This window comes from Camelina sativa, chromosome 3, assembly GCF_030686135.1.
Source record: "Camelina sativa cultivar CO46 ecotype springtype chromosome 3, ASM3068613v1".
Taxonomy (NCBI): domain Eukaryota; kingdom Viridiplantae; phylum Streptophyta; class Magnoliopsida; order Brassicales; family Brassicaceae; genus Camelina; species Camelina sativa.
The window spans coordinates 487,481-507,664 of NC_141882.1; the positions used below are offsets into that span (position 1 = coordinate 487,481).

Here is a 20,184-nt window from a genome sequence, read left to right on the forward strand (position 1 = left end):
TATATGTTGTAGAAATATTCTTTTAAATCGAAGCCAGTCACAAGTCACAACTTATATCGTTTCATAAGTTCTAATACTGGTTGTATACGGCGATATCAGAGAAAATGGAGGACGAAAACAAATAATTTAAAGTACGTACTACGTAGCGGGGAGATATGCTTCGACTTCGAGTAATGTACAAATTGTGCAGTAGATGATAACACGAACAAAATGTGACAAAGTCAATTAACACCTGTCTTGTATAACGTCTATATCTTTGAAAAAAAAAAACAATAATAATTTGATACCGCTGGAAATTAAACAGGCTAGCTGTAGGAACATTTAAATTGTTCGCCAAATGAACGAATATTTATCATTTTTATTGTTTTGTTTTAAATATACGTACGTCGTCCTGGTAACATACCTATCTGAATTCCTCAGAATCTTGCAAAAACTATATGAATATATGATTAATTTGGTAATATCTTAAGCTAAATAATTTAAACGTTTGAAAATCCTAGAGGAATAAGAATGACGAATATAATTAAAAATCAAAGGTTGTGGTCTGAAGTGAATGAACATACACGTGCATGTTAATTTTGTTAAAAAGACTTTTTTTTTTGTTAATTAAAGAATTATATTATTTTTTTAGGTTAACGTCAAAGTAAGTCCAATGTGGAAAGAACCTATATACACACTTTCGTATATATATGCGAAGGGTTGTGGTTGCCAAACTCAAAGCACGCATCGGGTCTTATCTCTTTCTAACACACACAGACAAACTCACATAGAGAGAAAGAGAGAGATTGAGAGAGAAAGAGCGACAGAGAAGGAGAGATGGGTGAAGAAGATATGGGAGGAGTGAGAGTAGTTGAAAAATATTCACCGGTTATAGTAATGGTGATATCAAATGTAGCGATGGGTTCGGTGAATGCACTTGTGAAGAAAGCTCTTGATGTTGGCGTGAACCATATGGTCATTGGTGCTTATCGAATGGCTATTTCAGCTTTCGTTTTGGCTCCGTTTCCCTATATCTTCGAAAGGTTTGATATTTTGATGAAATAACAAGTTACTAATGTTAATATGTATACTTCAATTGTTTTCTCTAAATATCATTGTATATTTATGGTTAATAGGAAAACAAGACCGAAGATGACCTTTAGGCTAATGGTTGATCATTTCATCAGCGGCCTGCTCGGATTTGTCCTCGCAAAACTAATTGCAATTCATTATATTGTTTTGTTCATTTCCATTTTCTTGTATGTTAAGGTATTCATACAAGTTTCAAGGTCCATATAATTAAAAGCTCAAAATTATTATTATTTTAATATATATTTTTGGTTTAAATTGGCAGGGCGAGTTTGATGCAATTTTTCTTTCTGCTTGGTCTGTCATACACGTCCGCAACTGTTTCGTGTGCTTTGGTAAGCATGTTGCCTGCAATCACCTTCGCTTTGGCCCTTATTTTCAGGTAAAGATGGAACCATCTAATTTCTTTTTATCATTCAATAATAATAATAATTGTTATACCAATATTTTGATTAATTCTTATGCAATATGATTAAATTTCTTTTTATACCTTTTCCTGACAAAAAGGTCTTTTTATTGAATACGTTGCATTTTTATAAATTTTGATAGACGAATTATGCGAAAACTAATTGTCAGTTCGTTAAATCAAATAATATATTATTATCTATCATTTGAGCTTTGAAATTTAATTGTTTTATATACTTTTTTGTTATCTATATATGCCTGCATATGTCGATTTAAGCTTATTTTTATTTTATTTTGTAATGTAAATTTTTTAATTTTTATCTTACAGTCTGACTTTAAAATAAATTATTTAAAAACTTACTCTTTTTTTTTTTGGGTATAGGATTGAAAAACTAAAGGTTTTAAAGACCAAAGCAGGAATGTTGAAGGTGATTGGAACTTTAATATGTATTAGTGGAGCTCTGTTCTTAACATTTTACAAAGGGCCTCAAATATCAAATTCTCACTCTCACCGAGAGGCTCCCCACACAAACAACAACGCTCAAGACAAAGCCAATAATTGGCTTCTTGGATATCTTTACTTAACCATAGGAACCGTCTTGCTATCTTTATGGATGCTATTTCAAGGGACTTTAAGCATTAAGTACCCTTGCAAATACTCAAGCACTTGTCTCATGTCAATATTCGCGGCGTTTCAATGTGCTCTCTTGAGCCTTTATAAGAAGAGAGACGCTAATGATTGGATCATCGATGATAGATTCGTGATCATGGTCATTATATACGCGGTAAGTATCATATCTTCATAAATCCAAACATATTTTTAAAATTTTAAATTTATAAGCTTATAATGCAAGAGCTTTAAAAATTTGGGAGGAACAGGGGTTATCTATTACGGTAAGTTGATGCTATCATATGTTTCTCTAATATATATTTTTTTGGCGCCATTGCCATTAATCATTTAATTGCTTTTTTGTTAATTAATCATTTAATTGTCTTCAGATAAGAATTGTCTCTTAATAACCACTAATTTTTTTACAAATACACTTCTTGGATAACAATATAATACACGATACTTAAAAATATATAGACACGTATTATAGGGAGTGGTCGGACAAGCAATGTCGACGGTAGCAACAACATGGGGAATAAAGAAATTGGAGCTGTTTTCGCATCGGCATTTTTCCCAATTACTCTCATTTCGGCCACTCTGTTTGATTTCCTGATTTTACACACTCGTTTATACATCGGAAGGTATGTTCTTCGATCATCTCTATCAAATTAATTTCGTTTTTAACTAGGTTATATATCGTAAATGTGTACTCATCATTACAATTTTAAAACCTTTGTACTGCAGTGTGATTGGATCACTAGTGACAATAACGGGTCTCTACATGTTCTTGTGGGGTAAGAACAAAGAAACGGAATCATCGACAACACTGCCATCCCGGATGGATGACGAAGCTAAAAATATCAATAATGAAAACGACTCTAAGTCGCCCGTTTGATATAATGATATCGTTGTTATTGTATCCTACAAATAAGTGTTACTATATTTCTAGTTAATGTTGAAGGAGAGACTGTGAGATAAAATATCCTTATTCGAAAGTTTGGAACCCGAAACATCGAAGTAGAGAGTTGTAAAATAGTTTTAATAATGATATAACGATGGTTATGAGTTTTAAACCATTTTCGTGTAGTATGTAAGAAAACATCTCTATCTATTTAACGTTCTTTGGGTTACTAATTATAGTCGTATCGTATGCATTTGGAATTCAAAAGTAGGCACATCTTGTTATTCAAAATGAAGCGTAGAATAAGCCCATGAGAAGCCCAATAGATCATTAAAATCACACCAATTGTAAAATACTGCATCCGCTAGTATTTGTGGTCAAATATTAAAATCACACAAAGGGATATCATTATTTTTTACTAAAAATATTAAATTGGAGGCCCATAGAAATAGTATAAATGTAAGAAGCCCATATATATGACGGTCCATATAAGGTGCAATGTCTTTACATAACCGACACGTATCGGTTAGAACAGCAACACAGCTGGCGCCGTACCCACTTGCTGCTACCAAATAACCGGGAAGAAACCGTTGACACGTAAGCAAAGAAGTCACTTTTGAGAATTAACCTTAGGTGAGAGTGGGTTTCTGGCTCACAGAGAAGCAACTTGAGAGATACCAAAAAGTGCAGTTAGTCAGCCACTACATTCTCACCACGTGTCGATCTCCAATGACTTCTGTTTTTCCCCATTATGCCCTTGGTGCTGTTTCAGCCTCAAATTATTAAAAAACACGTTAAAATACAAAAAATTAGGGGAAAAATTGTTGTGGCTGAGATTGCTTCTGGCTTCTGGCTTTCTTCTTCTTCTTCTTCTTCTTCTTCTTTCAGTAGTCTTCTTCAGCCCAAAACAGTCTTCCTAGTTCCTTCTTCTTCTTCTTCTCTTTCTACGTTTTCATTGATTTTTAGGGTTTCTTTTAATTTTGTTTCTCGATTTGAACTGTTTCCGGGAACGATGACTTCTCCGGTGAGATGATCTAGTTTGTATACTTGACTCCTCCATGGCTATTCTCAAGGGTATAGTTTTTTTAACATTATTATTATCAGTTTTCTAGGGTTCCTCTTTTACATCTTAAGATAATAAGAAGATCTCCTCTGTAATTAAGTTAACATAATGATACATACAAATCTAGTGATTAAATACTGATATGAAGATTTGTGATGCTTGTAAAGGTTTTGGCTGCCATGGATTCGTTTCGGTGAGGCTTCTCAAAACAATTGAGTTTGCAAAAGATTTCTCTTTTTGAAATTTCTAAATCTCTCTCCTGCTTATCTTTCAGTTTGTGTGGATAAACAAAAAAAATGCGTTCCTCTTTTTCTTTGTAGTTGCTCTAGATTCTAAAGAGGTTATCACAACGGCTTTGCTGCAATTTGGAAACTTTCATGTGTTGGGAGATCAAAGATGGTTTCTTTACTATACTTTACTTGTTAGAGAGGATTTGAAGCAGCGAATTGCTGCGAAGATCCTGTTATGGATACTACTAATACATCTGGTGGAGAAGAATTATTAACTAAGGTCCCCTAATTAATGTTTATGCTTGAGATTGGTGTTTTTTTGTTGGTTTGAGATTTTGGATTCTTGTTGTGTGAACAAGATTTGTTTTTTTGATTGTTTAGGCAAGAAAGCCATATACAATAACAAAGCAGCGAGAACGATGGACAGAGGATGAGCATGAGAGGTTTTTAGAAGCCTTGAGGCTTTATGGAAGGGCTTGGCAGCGAATTGAAGGTCGGAACTAATTAGCTTTTGTATGCTTAGTTTTGATGTGACAGACTTTGTTTAGGACTTTTTCTTTTCAGATTGTTTTATCTCCTCTTGATTTGGAGATTCTTCTCTTCTCTTTTTCTTTTCCTTTTCCTTTTGATTTTGATTGCAGAACATATTGGAACAAAGACTGCTGTTCAGATCAGAAGTCATGCACAAAAGTTCTTCACTAAGGTAAGAGCTGATCTCTTCAAACCCGTTTATTAAACATGTTCATTAACTTGTGTTCAATTAGAGTGAAGGCACCAATGGTTGGTATTGTGTTAATATAACTTCTTCAGTCCCCATATCGATGTTTAGAGGTTGCCTATCACCGTCTGTGTTCTGTCTGAAAAAAAAAGATGATTGAAGGTTCATTTTTTTCTGACTCGTTGCTTCAACTAGATATTTGGTTTGTGTTGCTAAGTAGAGTTTGTTGGTTCTGAGGATTGCAGCAGGCTCTGTATAAACATTTGGTTTTACCTTGTCATTTGCTCTTTAACTAATCGAATTGTCCAAGTAGAAAACGCCTGTTAGATTAAAGAGAACTTTATTCTCTGATACTATAAGATAAGGTCCAAAGTAACATAACAAGCATTGCATTTGCATGAGACAATTGACCCATATTCACTAAAGTCTATGAAATAATGGGATTGCATGGATTCTTTTATAGCCAACCAAACCTCCTTGCCATATAGGACAGGACATGAAGTAACTCTATCATCTCTACCCCGAAACATTCGTGTCAGTATAAGACTTTTTTCCAACCTCGTGCTATGGTCAATTTCATGAGTCTCATGATTTTCACATCTGAGCTGCATCTTCCCATCTCCGGTTTGGGGAAATCTCACAGTTTTTGGTTCTCTTTTAGTTGGAGAAAGAGGCTGAAACAAAAGGTATACCTGTCTGTCAAGCTCTGGACATAGAAATCCCACCTCCTCGTCCTAAACGAAAACCCAATACTCCTTATCCTCGCAAACCTGGGAATAACGTTACATCTTCCTCACAAGTATCATCAGCAAAAGATGCAAAACTTGTTTCGTCTGCCTCTTCGTCACAGTGTAATAATCACGCCTTCTTGGATTTGGAAAAAATGCCGTTTTCAGAGGTTTGTGCCTTATCCCTTCTCTCTTCATCTTTCTATCATTTTGTTGTTTCTTCTTGTGTTAATCTTCTTATGTTTTTTTTTTTTTTTTTCTGATTAGAAAACATCAACTGAAAAAGAAAATCAAGATGATAGTTGCTCGGGGGTTTCGACTATGAACAAGTATCCCTTACCAAAGAAAGTAACTCCAAGAAAGGTATAAAATTGTAGTCTAAAATTCTGATGAATGCTGTATTTAGAGTTCAAATGCGCGACAAGAAAAATAACTTGTTCCATTCTGCTTTTGAGCAGGGAAATGCCGATATTGAAACAAGTAAGAACTCAACCGTGCACAATGCGGTTCAAGATGTTCCTAAGAAGAATAAAGACAAAGATGGTAACGATGGTACTGTGCACAGCCTGCAGAACTACCCTTGGCATTTCCACGCAGATATTGTAAACGGGAATATCCCAAAATGTCCTCAAAATCATCCCTCAGGTATGGTATCTCAAGACTTCATGTTTCATCCTATGAGAGAAGAAATTCACGGGCACGGAAATCGTCAGGCTACTACTACAGCATCTGCTTCTACTACTACAACTTGTCATCAAGCGTTTCCAGCTTGTCATTCACAGGATGATTACCGTTCGTTTCTCCAGATGTCATCTACCTTCTCCAATCTTATTATGTCAACTCTCCTACAGAACTCTGCAGCTCATGCTGCAGCTACATATGCTGCTTCCGTTTGGCCTTATGCGAGTGCTGGGAATTATGGAGATTCATCAACCCCGGTGAGCTTTTCTCCTCCAAGTATAGCTGCCATTGCTGCTGCTACAGTAGCTGCTGCAACTGCTTGGTGGGCTTCTCATGGACTGCTTCCTGTATGTGCTCCAGCTCCAGTTACATGTGTTCCATTACCAACCGATGCGGTTCCAACTCCAGCGATGACTGAGATGGATACCGTTGAAAATGCTCAACCACTGCTTGAGAAACAAAACACAGCTCTGCAAGATCAAAACTTGGCTTCGAAATCTCCAGATTCATCATCTGATGATTCAGAGGAGACCGGAGTAACCAAGCTAAACGCTGTCTCAAAAACTAATGGTGATAAGATTGAGGAAGTTATTGTAACTGCTGCTGTGCATGATTCAAACGTTACCAAGAAGAAAAATCTGGTGGATCGCTCATCGTGTGGCTCAAACACACCTTCAGGGAGTGATGTGGAAACAGATGCATTGGATAAAATGGAGAAAGATAACGAGGAAGTGAAGGAGACAGATGAAAATCAACCAGATGTAAATGAGTTAAATAACCGTAAGATTAAATTGAGAGACAACAACAACAACCAAGCTACTGATTCGTGGAAGGAAGTCTCCGAAGAGGTAAAATGAGAAACCCAATGATTGATGGCATATTGCAGACTTTGTTTTGGGAACTAACACTATGCATTCACAAAAATATTTTCAGGGCCGTATAGCGTTTCAGGCTCTCTTTGCAAGAGAAAGATTACCTCAAAGCTTTTCACCTCCTCTATTGGCAGAGAATGTGAATGGGAGACAAAGTGACACGTCAATGCCGTTGGCTCCTGATTTCAAAGTTCAAGCTTCTTGTGATGCAGACCAAGAAAGACTAGTAATGATCGGTGTTGGACCTGGCAAGAGTCTCAAAACGAGACAAACAGGGTTTAAACCATACAAGAGATGTTCAATGGAGCTGACAGAGAACCAAGTTGGGAACACAAACAATCAAAGTGATGAAAAAGTCTGCAAAAGGCTTCGATTGGAAGGAGAAGCTTCTACATGACAGACTTTGAGGTAAAAAAAAAAAACAACATCCACCTTTTTACAAATATCTAGTGTTAGTAATTGCTTCTTCAATCTTTATGAAAGAAAGAGACTGTTATTTCTTCCTCTTTAGATCCATGAGAACATATCTTTGGTCATGTCAGGTTCTGTACCATATCACTACCCCATGTATTATCTCTTGTCTCTGTTTGTTGTGAATGCTACTTCTGGTCTATATGTCTGCTGCTACTACTACTGTTAATTAACCATTCAAGCAATGGATTCATGTCTTTTTTTTTTCTCTTAATTGTGGATATTGATGATGGAATCATAAATAGTTTAGAATAATAAGATGGATTGTACAGAAGCTTCAACTTTGAATGTTTTGTCTTTTGTGTTACTTTGTTGATTTGTTCCATAATGTTTCTCTCTGTTGTTGGATTTTTAAACTTGAAGGCGCTCATTGCCCAAACGCCAAAAGGCCTAAAGATGCTCGGCTGGGCTTAAGATTTATCCACTCTACTCGGCCTACATACAACATTCCCCTGTTACAAGCTTTAACTAACAAGCCTAAGGCTCATGTGTCACACTATAACATAATGCACTGCAACCTCTTAATTTATCTTACTGATGAATGAATAATAATATAGTATGTATATATTTATTTTTGGAATTAAGATGCAATAAAGTAATCCTATTTTTTTTGTGGAATTATTAGCGAAAATGCTATAAAGGATAATTAATTCTTTTTTGTTTTATATTCGTTTATGATTTTAATAATAGAATTAACGGTATCGCAAAAATTAATTGAAAATCTTTCTCAAAGGAAAAAAGTAATAAAGAAAATATTTCTCAAATATTTAATGAGTTGTATAGAAGTTTTTTGATCCGTAAATATATCGGTGGTCACTCTCATATATACACCTTACCGAAAACGCTTAGTTACAAAATATTACAATAGACCACCAACGCTCTTCACTCCTTTCTTTCCTCTCCCAAAGTTTCTTCATCCTTGCGATATCGGCTGTTTCGTCTCGTTCCGATCCAAAGGTACGTTTGTTCTCTCCTAAAGATCGTCAAAGTTGGATGCTTTTCGATGTTTAATCTACTGGGTATTGCTTCAAATCTCAATCATCCATCGACTTTATAAAAAGAAAAAAAAAAAAAAAAAAAAAAAAGTAGAACAGATTTGACGTAGATCTTTTAGTTATCGATACGTTATATCAATAGAAACGTATATCTTGATTTTGGTATTATCGATCTTAAATAATCTGTTTCTCTCTTGTGGGGTCTGATTCTGCAATAAATTTGGTATTTTTGATTCGATTGATTCTCTCTCTTTTTGTCTCTCTCTCTGCCACCAATTTGGGGTTTTGATTCATAACGTTTTGAAAACAGATGAGTGAAGAAGGGAATGAAGACCAGAAGCTGCAGCGACCTGCTCCTCGTCTTAACGAGAGGATTCTCTCATCCTTGTCAAGACGTTCTGTAGCTGCACATCCATGGCATGATCTTGAGATTGGTAAACAAAATCATATCTAATTCAATTTTTTTTTTTTTTTTTTTTTTTGCATGCTTATTGTGTTTTTGTATTTTGGGACTAAATTCATAATTCATATGTAGGACCTGGAGCTCCACAGATTTTCAACGTGGTAAGTTTCTTCTACTGTTTTGAGAATCTTATCGAGAATGAGATGGAGTCTTGAATCGTTTTGTCTTTGGGTTATGATTAGGTTGTGGAGATCACAAAAGGAAGCAAGGTCAAATATGAACTTGACAAAAAGACAGGACTCATCAAGGTTAGGTTATATATCAAGAGATCAATCATTATTGTCTTATATAGCAATGGTTTTCTTACCGCAAAGTCAATAACATCTTTGCATTATCTTTCATTCAGGTTGATCGTATTCTGTACTCATCAGTTGTGTACCCTCACAACTACGGTTTTGTTCCTCGCACATTGTGTGAAGACAATGACCCAATTGATGTATTAGTCATCATGCAGGTAATTAATTCTTTTCCTTTTTTTTTTCTTATATGATACACCAAACATTTTATATTTCAATAAACAAATTTATTATCTTTGTGTAGGAACCTGTCCTTCCCGGTTGTTTCCTGCGTGCCAGAGCCATTGGATTAATGCCTATGATTGATCAGGTAAGCACTAACTTGGCTCTGTTTTCTTCTCTCTTACTCCAATCCTTTAAGTCAGTTTAAACGATTCTTTTTTTTTGTTTTCTCGGTACTTTTAGGGTGAAAAAGATGACAAGATCATTGCTGTTTGTGTTGATGATCCTGAGTATAAGCATTACACTGACATCAAAGAACTTCCTCCTCACCGTCTCTCTGAAATCCGTCGTTTCTTTGAAGACTGTATCCTTCTTTATTTTGTCTCTATCGATTGATTACTCAAGAGGTATTTAGTTATTCCCTTTAACTTATAATCTCTTACAGACAAGAAAAACGAGAACAAGGAAGTTGCAGTGAATGATTTTCTCCCATCTGGGGATGCTATTGGAGCTATCCAGTACTCAATGTAAGTCTCTTTTTCTCCATCAAGAGCCAAACTTTCTTACAGCTTTCTTACTCAATGTATAACATTAAAGCAACTCTGGATTTGACTTTTCCATTACAGGGACCTCTATGCTGAATACATTCTCCATACCCTGAGGCGTTGAAGCTTTCCTGTCAACAATCCTGCCAACATCTTTGTTTCTGTTGCTTTTCATTGATAATAAGAAGCATATGATCCTAATTGATACCTTTCTCTGCATTTTTCTATTAGACTCCTTGTGAACTCACAATGTTATTATACAGATCCTTTATCTTGGCATTTGATTTTTTTGGCTTCGGTTTTGGTTTAACCTGTTTGAAGAATTCTATACCCAATTAAATGGAATAACAGATCAATTGGTTTGAAATACTAAAAAGTCTAAAACCACTACTAGCCAATATTTTCACTAATTCTAGTAGAAATCAAAGGTTTGTATATTTCAGAAATTTTTTTTAATTAAAAATTCAAAATCCCCTAATCACATGTCCATAATGATTCTTTTGGGATATTATTACAGAAACAGACATATCACTACGCATTCTTGAATTTAATTCCAAGTAAAAACAAAGATCAAGAATAACTTTTATTTAGAAGCTCAATTAGGAGAACTGCAGCAGAATCTTTAGCCTTTTTAACACTTGGCATTGGCTCTCCAATACATTCATCAGTCCATCCTCTATCGCTTGTATTCACTCTTACCGCAAAAGTAAACCTCTTTGCGTGCGCTGGTCCTCCTTCTTTCAAACATCTACGAAAATTTCACCACAAACCCCAAATAAGCTCAATAAAACCTCAAACAAAATCATAGCAATTACAAAAGTTTACTCATTGTTTAAATAAACTCTTTACCTGTAAGAAGGCATTGGCCAATTCTTCCTCAAGCAAATATCGTTCAATGTTTGTCTCGTAAACATCTGATTCCCATTCTTCTTGTTTCCATTCTCATTCTCAACTTGATTCTCTCCTGTGTTCCCGTTCACACGCTTCTCCTTTGATTCCGCTATTTCTTTCTCTTTCAATGCTGCAAGTGCATTCCTCGCCGCTAGCTTTTGAGCCATTTTCTTCTGCGGGTTTTGTGCCACTCCGATTTGAACGCCGTCGATGAACACTTCCACAGTCGCTGTGTTACCACTTCGACTTGCTTTGTATTCTAATCCTTCCGCTTGTTGCTGGCACCGCTCTTGTAGCTCTCGAACTGGATGCATAGGAAGTGTCTCTGGTGTCACCATGGGCTGAAGCAAAGGTTGAAAAACCTGGAATAAAAGATAAAACATGTGTTAGTAAAAAAAGCTAGTAACTAGAATTTACAAGAGATTATTAAACCAAAATAACTAACCTTCCAAGCTGCAGTTGTATCTTTTCCACTATCAAGAAAAATAGCACCTGCAATAGATTCAACAATATCTCCAAGAACCTTTGGGGCTTTACAGTCTCCCAAACCAAAAGAGTTAAACCCCGGTTTCGATGACTCGGTCTGAACTTCCTTCACAAAATCCCGAATCTGAAAAAGTAAAAAAAGAAAAAAACCAAACAGTCATATATTTTGTAAGTATTTTTGGGAACAAAATAGTTTTGCTTTTAAAGATTTGTTTACCTGTTTCTCAAGGGCGCTAGAACCATGACGAAGGTACAAGTGGAGTTTATGTTTAACGGCAACACGAGCGAAGTTTTCGTTGTTAACCGCTGCAGCACGAAGATCTGTTAACCGACCAGGAGGAAGGCTTGTGTATGTGAAAAACAGGTGTCTTGTAATAAGATGATCTAAGACAGCATCACCAACAAATTCCAATCTCTGGTAACACGAAACACCTGAAGATGGTCTTGAAGCATGTGTTATAGCTTCGACAAGAAGACCTTTCTCTTTAAACTCAAATTTAAGAGCTCTCTCGAGACCAACAAAGTCAATACTCTTGAGTATACTCTCTGGAACATTAGCAGGTTTAATAGTTCCTTCGACTTCTTCAGGTTCATCCTCCACATGGATCCCAATCCATTTCATCAAATGATAAGCTGCAATCTTACCCCCTTCGACGTAATAAACACCGATCAAAGCTTCAACAACATCAGCTAACGTTTTGCTAGACAAGACTCGGTACGAACTCAAATCACCCTCTAGTTCACCATCTTCCATCTCTCCATCTTCAAACACATCGTTGTTAACAGGTTTCTGCTCTTCATCAAAAAAAGAAGATTCTTTTGTGTCCTCGTCGAAAACTGGAGGCACACCAGGTGCAGACCACCTAGACGGAGCGAAACGATCCGCCTGGATATATGACTGAAGCCCTTTAACCAGAGCAAACCGATAAAGAACCATGTTACTAACCATTTGTTGTCTCATCCTTGTAAGCTGACCCTCGTGCTTTTGTGGATACTTGAGAAACAGAAAACGACTAACAACCCATTTTAGATACGCATCTCCTAAAAGCTCAGCTCTCTCGTAGCAGAACGTTTCCTGGCACGAGGCGGCAGTCAAGGCTTCCAGTATCTACACATATATTTGTACCAAATCAGATTAGACTAGTTTCAACAAAACAGAACAAAGACTCTTAACTACGCATAATATATATATACCTTTGATGTGGGAATATGATAGCTAATCAAATTTTTGAGTTGAACAGCGAGCAAAATGCTCTCAACTCTTCTCATTATAGAGGGCAACCTCTGAGCACCTCGGACAAGTGAACCCGAAAGTGGATGCACAACGCATATTTCAGGTGGAAGAAACACGTAATATGTTTTATCAAGGATTGTCTCTGATTCACCTTAAATTACAGAATCAAGCAAACATGTGTTAATCTACCGGATAATCAATAAATGTTGAAGACATAAAATAATCTTAACAGTAGTACCTGACTGTTCAAACCGAGGAGAAAGGAGGTTCTTGCAATATGAAACACCCCGTCCTTTGATCAAAGGTTGTTGCTTACAATTCAAATCAACTCCATACCTAATAAACAACATTATAGAAGAAGACTTGTATAGCCTCAGATACCTCAATTTGTGCAAGAAGAAGAAGAAAAGCCGATCTTGTACATATATCCTAGCAATAGAAGTGGATATCTCTTAATACATAGACAGGCTTTGCTTCTCCTTCTTGCACAACACCTTGAGGTGAACTGAGGCCATGTAAGTCCTCGTGATTACAGAAAAGTTATTAGTAGAGTGCTTGCTTCTCTAATGAAACTTAGAAAAAAAGCATTGGAAGAATTAAAAAAATTCATACTTTTGCTTGTAATAGTCAGCATATGTGTTGTACTCTAAGGGACCAAGATATCCCTCCTTCCTTGGGAATGATGTTTCTGCACTCATGTCATAACAAACTGAATCAACGTAAAACCGCTTCCCGGAATGTGCGGCTGTCACTATTTTTCCAACAAGATCTTCTGCAACCATGCACCCATCAGCCATCATCAGTTTTCCTTTTGATAGATCATCTTCTACTTCCTTCTCAAAAGTATCTCTTACAGGTAACAATCCAGAAGCTCTCACAACATCGAAGGATGCAACAGCTCCTCTAATACCATAAGTTGGGTGAGATTTCTGACCAAAGGCAATGTTGTTACGAAGTTTACCAAACCCGTATTCCCTTCTGTCACCACCAAGAGTTCTTTCGTTAGTCCCGAGATATACATCAGGACGAGCTCTCTGTAGTGGGTTGTCCCACACAGTGGTTTTGGTAATCTTTTCAACCAATTCCCAGTTTATCCCTTTTATGGGTTCCATAGACATATTGTCAGAAACAGGGACAAACAAGTAGGCCTTTGCAGGATCCCATGGTGTCGTTGAGGGTTCAACATCAACATCCAACACGATACTCATTAATCTCACATGAAACTTTTTTAGAGATGATAGCTGCACAAGAAATGCCACCAATATAAGATAAAGCAAACATATATGTGACTGAGGGGAAATATAAGTTGTTTGTTCAGTCTAACCTGGTTTTCTGTTATATCAAGCGATCCCTTGAAAGCAAGAGATGCTTTAGTGATCATGGCCCGAGCAACATAAAGATCCATAGACATCGATAATACCTGACACAAATAAACAAATCTTTAGATAGAAGGCAAGGGAAACTATTGTAACATCTCCGAATTCTAAAGCTCAAATCCATTGAGAGAGTAACAAGAACCTCTGCATCCAGCTCATTGCCAAAAAGAATCGCGAACTCTGTAACTTCGGTTAGGAATGGATCTTTTGAAGAGCCAAGATCTACACATGTCACATTGTACATGTATAAATGGAATAGCTTTGAGCTCTCACAAATTTCCTTTCCTGACAAAATCCATTCTCCCTGTACACATGGTAGAGAAACAGTCAAGTATTGAAACCACATTTTCAGTAAAAGCACATTTCGTCATTTTTCATACGTTAGAGCTCATTTTACCTTAAGTACATCCGCAACACCTTCAGGATAGAACTCTCTATGTCTAGCAGTCCCAGGAACAGGCTCACCTTCATCATCTTGGTCAGCCTTCTCAGCGTCGTGGCCACTTCCCTTGTCCGGCAATAGCATATCGGTAAATGCATCCATCTCATGCAGTTTCTTGCAAGCAGCTAGACATACAGCCTACATATCAAACATACAAACATTCAAGACATGGGAACACAACACATGGTAATAAACGAATAAGATAAATGAACAGTGAATAAGAAGTCCACCTGTTGCGCAAGACGCATTGAACTGCAAACAGGACCCTCGAGTATTTCAAATGGTGCATTGCAAGGAAGCTGAAGCCTACATGAATACTCTGTGTGGCCTCCAGGCTTTTCATGGTTCTCCATGCTAAACTCCGGACGAAGAATCGCATACCTGAGACACAAGAGAAAAGCAATCCATCGTCTCATATATAGGAAGAAGAAAAGATCCTTAGAACGATAAAAGTTATCGGTTAACTTACCTGTCTCCAGGAAGCTGAGAGCAGTAGAAATGTACAAGACCAACAGCAGAATTCAAGCTAACCATGGCACCAGTTGTCTCCACCTTATAAACTGTACCAGGCACAGCATCAATTGAGATTAACCTTGATGTATCTTTGAGATGACTGAGATCAGTCCTTTCTATTGCTTCTTTTCTCAGTGTCTCCTCACTGTTCCTAGCATTCCTTAAGAATGCTGCGTGAGATACATTTCCCCTGCAAGTAACACAAGTTGACATATATATATATAAGAGAGTGATTTATTGACCAGATGTTAAGAAAACAAATGTAATTCCTAAAACTTTATATGTACCTCTCAACCATGAGTATGTAGTCTGATCCAGGCTTTCTTGCCCTACCACGAGACTGAATGTATGCCAGCACTGTCTTTGCAAGGTCAAAACGCATAACAACGTTACATTGCCTAATATCGAGTCCTTCCTCAGCAACGCTTGTGGCGACTAATAGTGTCACCTATCACAACAGAAAGAGAGAAAGAGACATATGTAAAAAGACTAAAGCCTTAAACACAAAAACAAATTACCCAAAAGAACAATCTTTCATACATGCCCATCTCGGAATTTGGAAATTGTATCCTGCATTTGCGATGATTTCATTTCCTGGCTGTTATTGTGCCCAATCATGCTGGCACACCGTATAAAACGAAGAGAAGGCAGCTCAGCAAAAACCTGAAAATTTCCAAAATCAGAGTTAGAGACAGGACGTATGTACTTAAGATCACATTGACATTGTTACTTTCACTTTCATCCTAACCTTTGGAAGAACCAAAGCAGCAACCACCCTCTCAACAAAAACAATAGCTCGAAAGTCAGCAGTGTGCTGATACTTAAGGAGTAGTTTGATCAATGATTGAACTTTTGGAGTCACTTTCCCATCAGCCACTGCGGCACCTATTACTTTATCAACGTGCTCCCCTCCCGAGACAACTAAAACCATAGAGCATTGTTAATATAAGGTTTCTCAGAACGGTAAATAGTAAATAGATATGTACAAATAATGAGGTTGAGACTTACCATGATCAGCAGGGAGCTCTCCTTCCTCGATCTCGTCATGTGCATTACCATTTTCTGGCTTGCTAACTTCAGTTGCGACCTTTTCAGCAGCAGCGCCTTCCAGAAGCTCACATTGTAAGAGTGACACCACCTCGTTGAGGTATGATTCTTGAAACTTGACGTCCACTTGGAAATTCACCCTCTCGTCACTTTGCAGAGCAGTCAAGAATGATTGTGCCACCTTGAACGAAAAACAAAAAGTTAAGACCATGTGAATATATAACAAAACCAGTTCAAATCATCAAAAAATATGTTATCCATTTTTTTACCTTGTAAGCACACCACTGACCCAATTCAGCAAGAGTATAATTTATAGCTCTAAGTTTATGAATCAAATTGGCAGCTCCATCGCTCTCCGTTCTTTCAGACACGCCATAAACCTGTCTCAATTCATCTTTTGCTCCAGCATCCCTAGCCCCCATAAACTGCCACTTGCTTTTTCTTGAACTTGCTTGTGCTGCTTCTTCCACGGCTGCAATAATTTGCTTTATTGTCTCGTGAAGAGACCACATAGTCGCAGCTTTGTCATACTCAACGACAATCTCTGAAGGCATAGGCACATGCTTCTCTAATTCTTTCCGGTCTTTTATTGTACAAACAATAGAATCCAACTTGGTCTCGAGGTTGCGTATTTTGATCGCACAATCTACTTGGCTTGAAACACCTACGTAAACGAATAAAAAAGAAGTCAGTTCCAAGAACATTAGCCAGCAAGATCCGCTTAGAACAAGAAACAATAAGTACCCTTTAGATTAACGGGCGAAGCAGTCATTCCAAAGATGGCAGGTCTTTTGTCCTTAGGGGTTGTGTGGTAAAACTCTGACATCACTAATGAGTATGGATGTTTCTTGACAGCATGGTGACACTCGTCGAGAATAAGAAGATTAATTGTTTCCATTCTAATGATGCTATGCCTCAGTATATTCAACAGAATTTGTGCTGTCATTACTAGAACCTGCACATAAGAAAAGAATGTAAACTTCGAGAACAGATAAATAAAATGATCCAAACCCGTGAGGAAAACGAAGCATCAAAAGCAACCTGCTTAGACTCGAACTCTCGCTGCCACCTTCGAGCATCCCAGAAATCTTGTCCCATCTCACCACAATAATGCCCAACTTGAAAACTAGTTTGATTACGGATCACTTCTGCTTGCTGAAAATGCAAGATAAATCAACAAACCAAACACAAAAAGTAAGCAAGAAAATACAAACATGAAAGTTATATAGTTACCTGATAGACCAAAGGCACTTTAGGAACCAAGAACACCGAGAGCATTTTTCTATTCCGGCTCATTAAATCCTTATGAACACTCTTGATAAGAAGAATTGCGATAAGTGTCTTTCCAGCACCGGTCTCAAGGAAAGCAATTGTGTTTTTCGCTTTGGCTTGTTCAAGCACATCCAACTGGTATCTCCTTGCTTGCTCTTCCACAACCTTCTCTTTACGTTCTTCAGGCTTACTCTTATTCTCCTCTGCCTTGTCATTGCACTCTCGGGTTCTACAACTCTCTTTCTTGACATCCCTTTCGTGATCAGCTTCCCAAGTCCCTGACCGATAAACCAACTCATTGGAACCAACTTTATCCCTCTCCCAATAACCTCTAACTTCTCTATCCCTACCATCTCTTCTGTGACTGTAACAATCTCTTTTCTTATTGTGAACCGCCTCGTCCCAATTACGAGTACGTTTCCTATTCATAAACCTATCTTTGTCCCTAGAATTAGCCTGTCCTCTACCTGAAAGGTTACTACTCCTTTCACTCTGGTAACTACAAACTCTAGCTCTCTTCCAATCCTTCTCTCCTTCTTCCTCTTTGGACACTTCTTGGTCTCTCTTACCACCATTCTTTTGCAACCCGTTCTCCTTAACAGATAAAGCAACCTCCCCAGGAATCAACTGAGGAGTTACACTAACCTCTTTGATGTGAGAATTGGTCTCAGAAACGCCATTGTCTGGTAAGCCTCCACCGTTCTTGATACTATCTAGAATGTGATCGATTCCACCGAAAAAATCACTGATGACGCCGTTGTCATCGGTGGATTCATTGACAGCAACAGAGGAAGGATCAAAATCAGAGACAAGATCATCGATAAGATCACAGGAGATGTCCTCGCAGGCATCTAGCCAGTAAGAAGGCTTTGTTATGTCTTCCCTACGCTCATCCTCCATTACCATAATTCAGGTAATAAATCAACAAATCAAATTAAGAACATTAAAAAAAAAACAAAAAAAAGGCTCGAGAATTGAAGAAACCCAGAGAAGGGGGTGAGAGAAGAAGAGTGTTTTGTGACAGATTAGGGTTAGATAGACCGTACGAAACACGCCAATTTTATAAGAATCTGTTTGCAGGTTAAAAGGGGTCACGAAGAAGAGCAAGCAAAACCCTAACCAAAGATTTGGTTTCTCTGGTAAATAAATCAGAATTAGAAGAAGAATAAAAACAAAAACAAAAAACCCCTTTTCCAAGCTTTTGCAAAGTGTTATGTGATTCGACGATTCCACGGTCTATCGATCCCTACTCTGTTCTGTTTCTCTCTTCGTCTTCCTCTCTCTCTCTCTCTCTCTCTCTCTCTCTCTCTCTCTCTCTCTCTCTCTCTCTCTCTCTCTCTCTCTTTCTCTTTCTGGTCACTTGCTCTCTTCTCTGTTAAATATTTCTTTCCTTTTGTTTGCAATATTACAGAAAAAGGAAACTTGCCATTAAAGCAGAAAAAGGTAAAATAATTTTCCCTGAATTTGTGAAAAACACGAAATTCATTATTTAGTAGTATTTATTAGTTTATTTACTCCAAAACCAACCAACCTGTGAATTCCACACGGTCATTATAATTTTTTTTAATAGAAAAGGAAATTCAAAATTAAGAATTCCAACATATTCATACATATTAAGAAAGTCATTGAAATTTTTATTTTACTCTTTACAGATAGGCTAAATGTATTTCTTTTTCTTATTAATAAATAAAAATCATAGAGATAAAAATATACTTTTTGTAAAAATAAAATTTTATCTTAAGTTAATATTTTGTGAAACGGGAAAAGTATAATACAAAATAAATATTAGTCAATATATTAAAATAGTAGTAGTAAAGATAAACTGAAATCATAAATAACATTAAACTAAAATTAAAACGGTATTTGATGTTTTCATATGGAAACACGTACACACATAGGTTTGACTAAATTAACTAGCGGTTACGCCGACCGTAGTTACACTACTACACTAGTTAGATTGATTCGTACGGGACGGTCAAGATCATTCCAAGCTTTTTACTGTTTTTCAGAAAAGTGTAATTGTTCGATGCACCAATGATATACTGACAAGTGGAAAGGTCTTAGTGATTGGTCGGTTCTTTTCTCATGCTTTTGTTCTGTCATTCTGTGGACCGACTCGTGCAACTTCTTCTCAATTTTAAAACTGTAACAACAAGCATCATAAACACACAATTATTTTTTTTCTACAACTTTTATAAATAAAATAAAAACAAATTAGTGATTTTATAATATGAATTGCTAGTCGAAAATAATGGATATGAGCGGTAAATACTAAATACCAGTAGTAATGTTCGTAACGCTACTTTAAAAATTAACTAGCATTGACTGTTGGTTTATTGCTCTAAACTTTTTATTAAAAAAATCTTCAAGAGATAATGTCCATTGGGAGTTAAAGTCAGTTTTAAGACATTAACGCCCATGAAATCTATTAATGTATGAATGGTACAATATAGGACGTAATAAAGTAGAACTATTAACGCCTCCTCCACCATTTAAAAGTTTAGACATTTTTAGTTTTTTTACCTTTTATAGTAATGTGTTAGCAGATTGATGACGACGGCCAAATAAAATACGTATCCGACTCTTTTAGAAGTAGTGTGATGCGTTTTTATTTTTAATCATTTGTATATTTAGATAGACCGTTTGCACTCCGATAAACATGAATAAAACAATCTAGATCTTTTTAGCAAATACTCCATCTATATGTATTTGGAT

At 36.8% G+C, this 20,184-nt stretch overlaps 3 protein-coding genes and 1 pseudogene across 5 annotated transcripts; 3 read left to right on the top strand and 1 right to left on the bottom strand.

Moving 5' to 3' along the window:
- Nucleotides 1-715: 715 nt before the first annotated feature.
- On the top strand, nucleotides 716-3,159 carry LOC104759456 (WAT1-related protein At1g01070-like; annotated as a pseudogene). Its single transcript, XR_015594740.1, has 6 exons — nucleotides 716-1,022; nucleotides 1,116-1,238; nucleotides 1,334-1,450; nucleotides 1,856-2,258; nucleotides 2,574-2,724; nucleotides 2,828-3,159. The product of XR_015594740.1 is annotated as a WAT1-related protein At1g01070-like (transcript).
- Nucleotides 3,160-3,640: 481 nt separating this feature from the next.
- On the top strand, nucleotides 3,641-8,365 carry LOC104759466 (protein LHY). 2 transcript variants are annotated; one of them, XM_010482397.3, is made up of 10 exons: nucleotides 3,642-4,058; nucleotides 4,215-4,240; nucleotides 4,368-4,557; nucleotides 4,659-4,770; nucleotides 4,919-4,980; nucleotides 5,657-5,893; nucleotides 5,991-6,086; nucleotides 6,182-7,252; nucleotides 7,338-7,684; nucleotides 8,111-8,365. In XM_010482397.3, the coding sequence occupies exons 3-9, from the start codon at nucleotides 4,513-4,515 to the stop codon at nucleotides 7,671-7,673; spliced, it is 1,959 nt and encodes a 652-aa protein (XP_010480699.1). In that variant the 5' UTR covers nucleotides 3,642-4,058; nucleotides 4,215-4,240; nucleotides 4,368-4,512; the 3' UTR covers nucleotides 7,674-7,684; nucleotides 8,111-8,365. The 2 variants fall into 2 exon arrangements, with proteins under 2 accessions (XP_010480692.1, XP_010480699.1); XM_010482390.2 differs by lacking the exon at nucleotides 8,111-8,365 and having other exon boundaries at nucleotides 3,641-4,058; nucleotides 7,338-7,961.
- A 98-nt stretch (nucleotides 8,366-8,463) lies between these two features.
- On the top strand, nucleotides 8,464-10,487 carry LOC147946457 (soluble inorganic pyrophosphatase 1). The gene is made up of 9 exons (XM_010482404.2): nucleotides 8,464-8,704; nucleotides 9,053-9,176; nucleotides 9,278-9,306; nucleotides 9,388-9,453; nucleotides 9,552-9,659; nucleotides 9,746-9,811; nucleotides 9,907-10,027; nucleotides 10,109-10,190; nucleotides 10,290-10,487. Exons 2-9 carry the CDS (start codon nucleotides 9,053-9,055, stop codon nucleotides 10,330-10,332), a joined length of 639 nt encoding a protein of 212 aa, XP_010480706.1. The 5' UTR covers nucleotides 8,464-8,704; the 3' UTR covers nucleotides 10,333-10,487.
- A 158-nt stretch (nucleotides 10,488-10,645) lies between these two features.
- Nucleotides 10,646-18,878, bottom strand: LOC104759496 (endoribonuclease Dicer homolog 1-like). The gene is made up of 20 exons (XM_087507553.1): nucleotides 17,431-18,878; nucleotides 17,239-17,352; nucleotides 16,942-17,152; nucleotides 16,467-16,861; nucleotides 16,159-16,378; nucleotides 15,899-16,071; nucleotides 15,691-15,813; nucleotides 15,438-15,598; nucleotides 15,107-15,340; nucleotides 14,868-15,018; nucleotides 14,593-14,775; nucleotides 14,338-14,499; nucleotides 14,144-14,239; nucleotides 13,432-14,060; nucleotides 13,058-13,155; nucleotides 12,780-12,970; nucleotides 11,803-12,693; nucleotides 11,545-11,709; nucleotides 11,058-11,461; nucleotides 10,646-10,956 (listed from the first exon to the last, which is right to left on the bottom strand). Exons 1-20 carry the CDS (start codon nucleotides 18,373-18,375, stop codon nucleotides 10,779-10,781), a joined length of 5,724 nt encoding a protein of 1,907 aa, XP_087363679.1. The 5' UTR covers nucleotides 18,376-18,878; the 3' UTR covers nucleotides 10,646-10,778.
- Between the last annotated feature and the right edge of the window lie 1,306 nt (nucleotides 18,879-20,184).

What these genes read in the sequence shown, in the direction of transcription:
- LOC104759466 (XM_010482390.2), top strand. Translation starts at nt 4,513, where the DNA reads ATGGATACTACTAATACATCTGGTGGAGAAGAATTATTAACTAAG. An exon ending in CACAAAAGTTCTTCACTAAG is followed by an intron (nt 4,981 to 5,656) that starts GTAAGAGCTGAT and finishes GTTCTCTTTTAG; the next exon opens with TTGGAGAAAGAGGCTGAAAC. An exon ending in AGAAAGTAACTCCAAGAAAG is followed by an intron (nt 6,087 to 6,181) that starts GTATAAAATTGT and finishes GCTTTTGAGCAG; the next exon opens with GGAAATGCCGATATTGAAAC.
- LOC147946457 (XM_010482404.2), top strand. Translation starts at nt 9,053, where the DNA reads ATGAGTGAAGAAGGGAATGAAGACCAGAAGCTGCAGCGACCTGCTCCT. An exon ending in CTCCACAGATTTTCAACGTG is followed by an intron (nt 9,307 to 9,387) that starts GTAAGTTTCTTC and finishes GGTTATGATTAG; the next exon opens with GTTGTGGAGATCACAAAAGG. An exon ending in GGAGCTATCCAGTACTCAAT is followed by an intron (nt 10,191 to 10,289) that starts GTAAGTCTCTTT and finishes TTTCCATTACAG; the next exon opens with GGACCTCTATGCTGAATACA.
- LOC104759496 (XM_087507553.1), bottom strand. Translation starts at nt 18,375, where the DNA reads ATGGTAATGGAGGATGAGCGTAGGGAAGACATAACAAAGCCTTCTTAC. An exon ending in CCAAATTCCGAGATGGGCAT is followed by an intron (nt 15,599 to 15,690) that starts GTATGAAAGATT and finishes CTGTTGTGATAG; the next exon opens with GTGACACTATTAGTCGCCAC. An exon ending in TGGCCAATGCCTTCTTACAG is followed by an intron (nt 10,957 to 11,057) that starts GTAAAGAGTTTA and finishes AAATTTTCGTAG; the next exon opens with ATGTTTGAAAGAAGGAGGAC.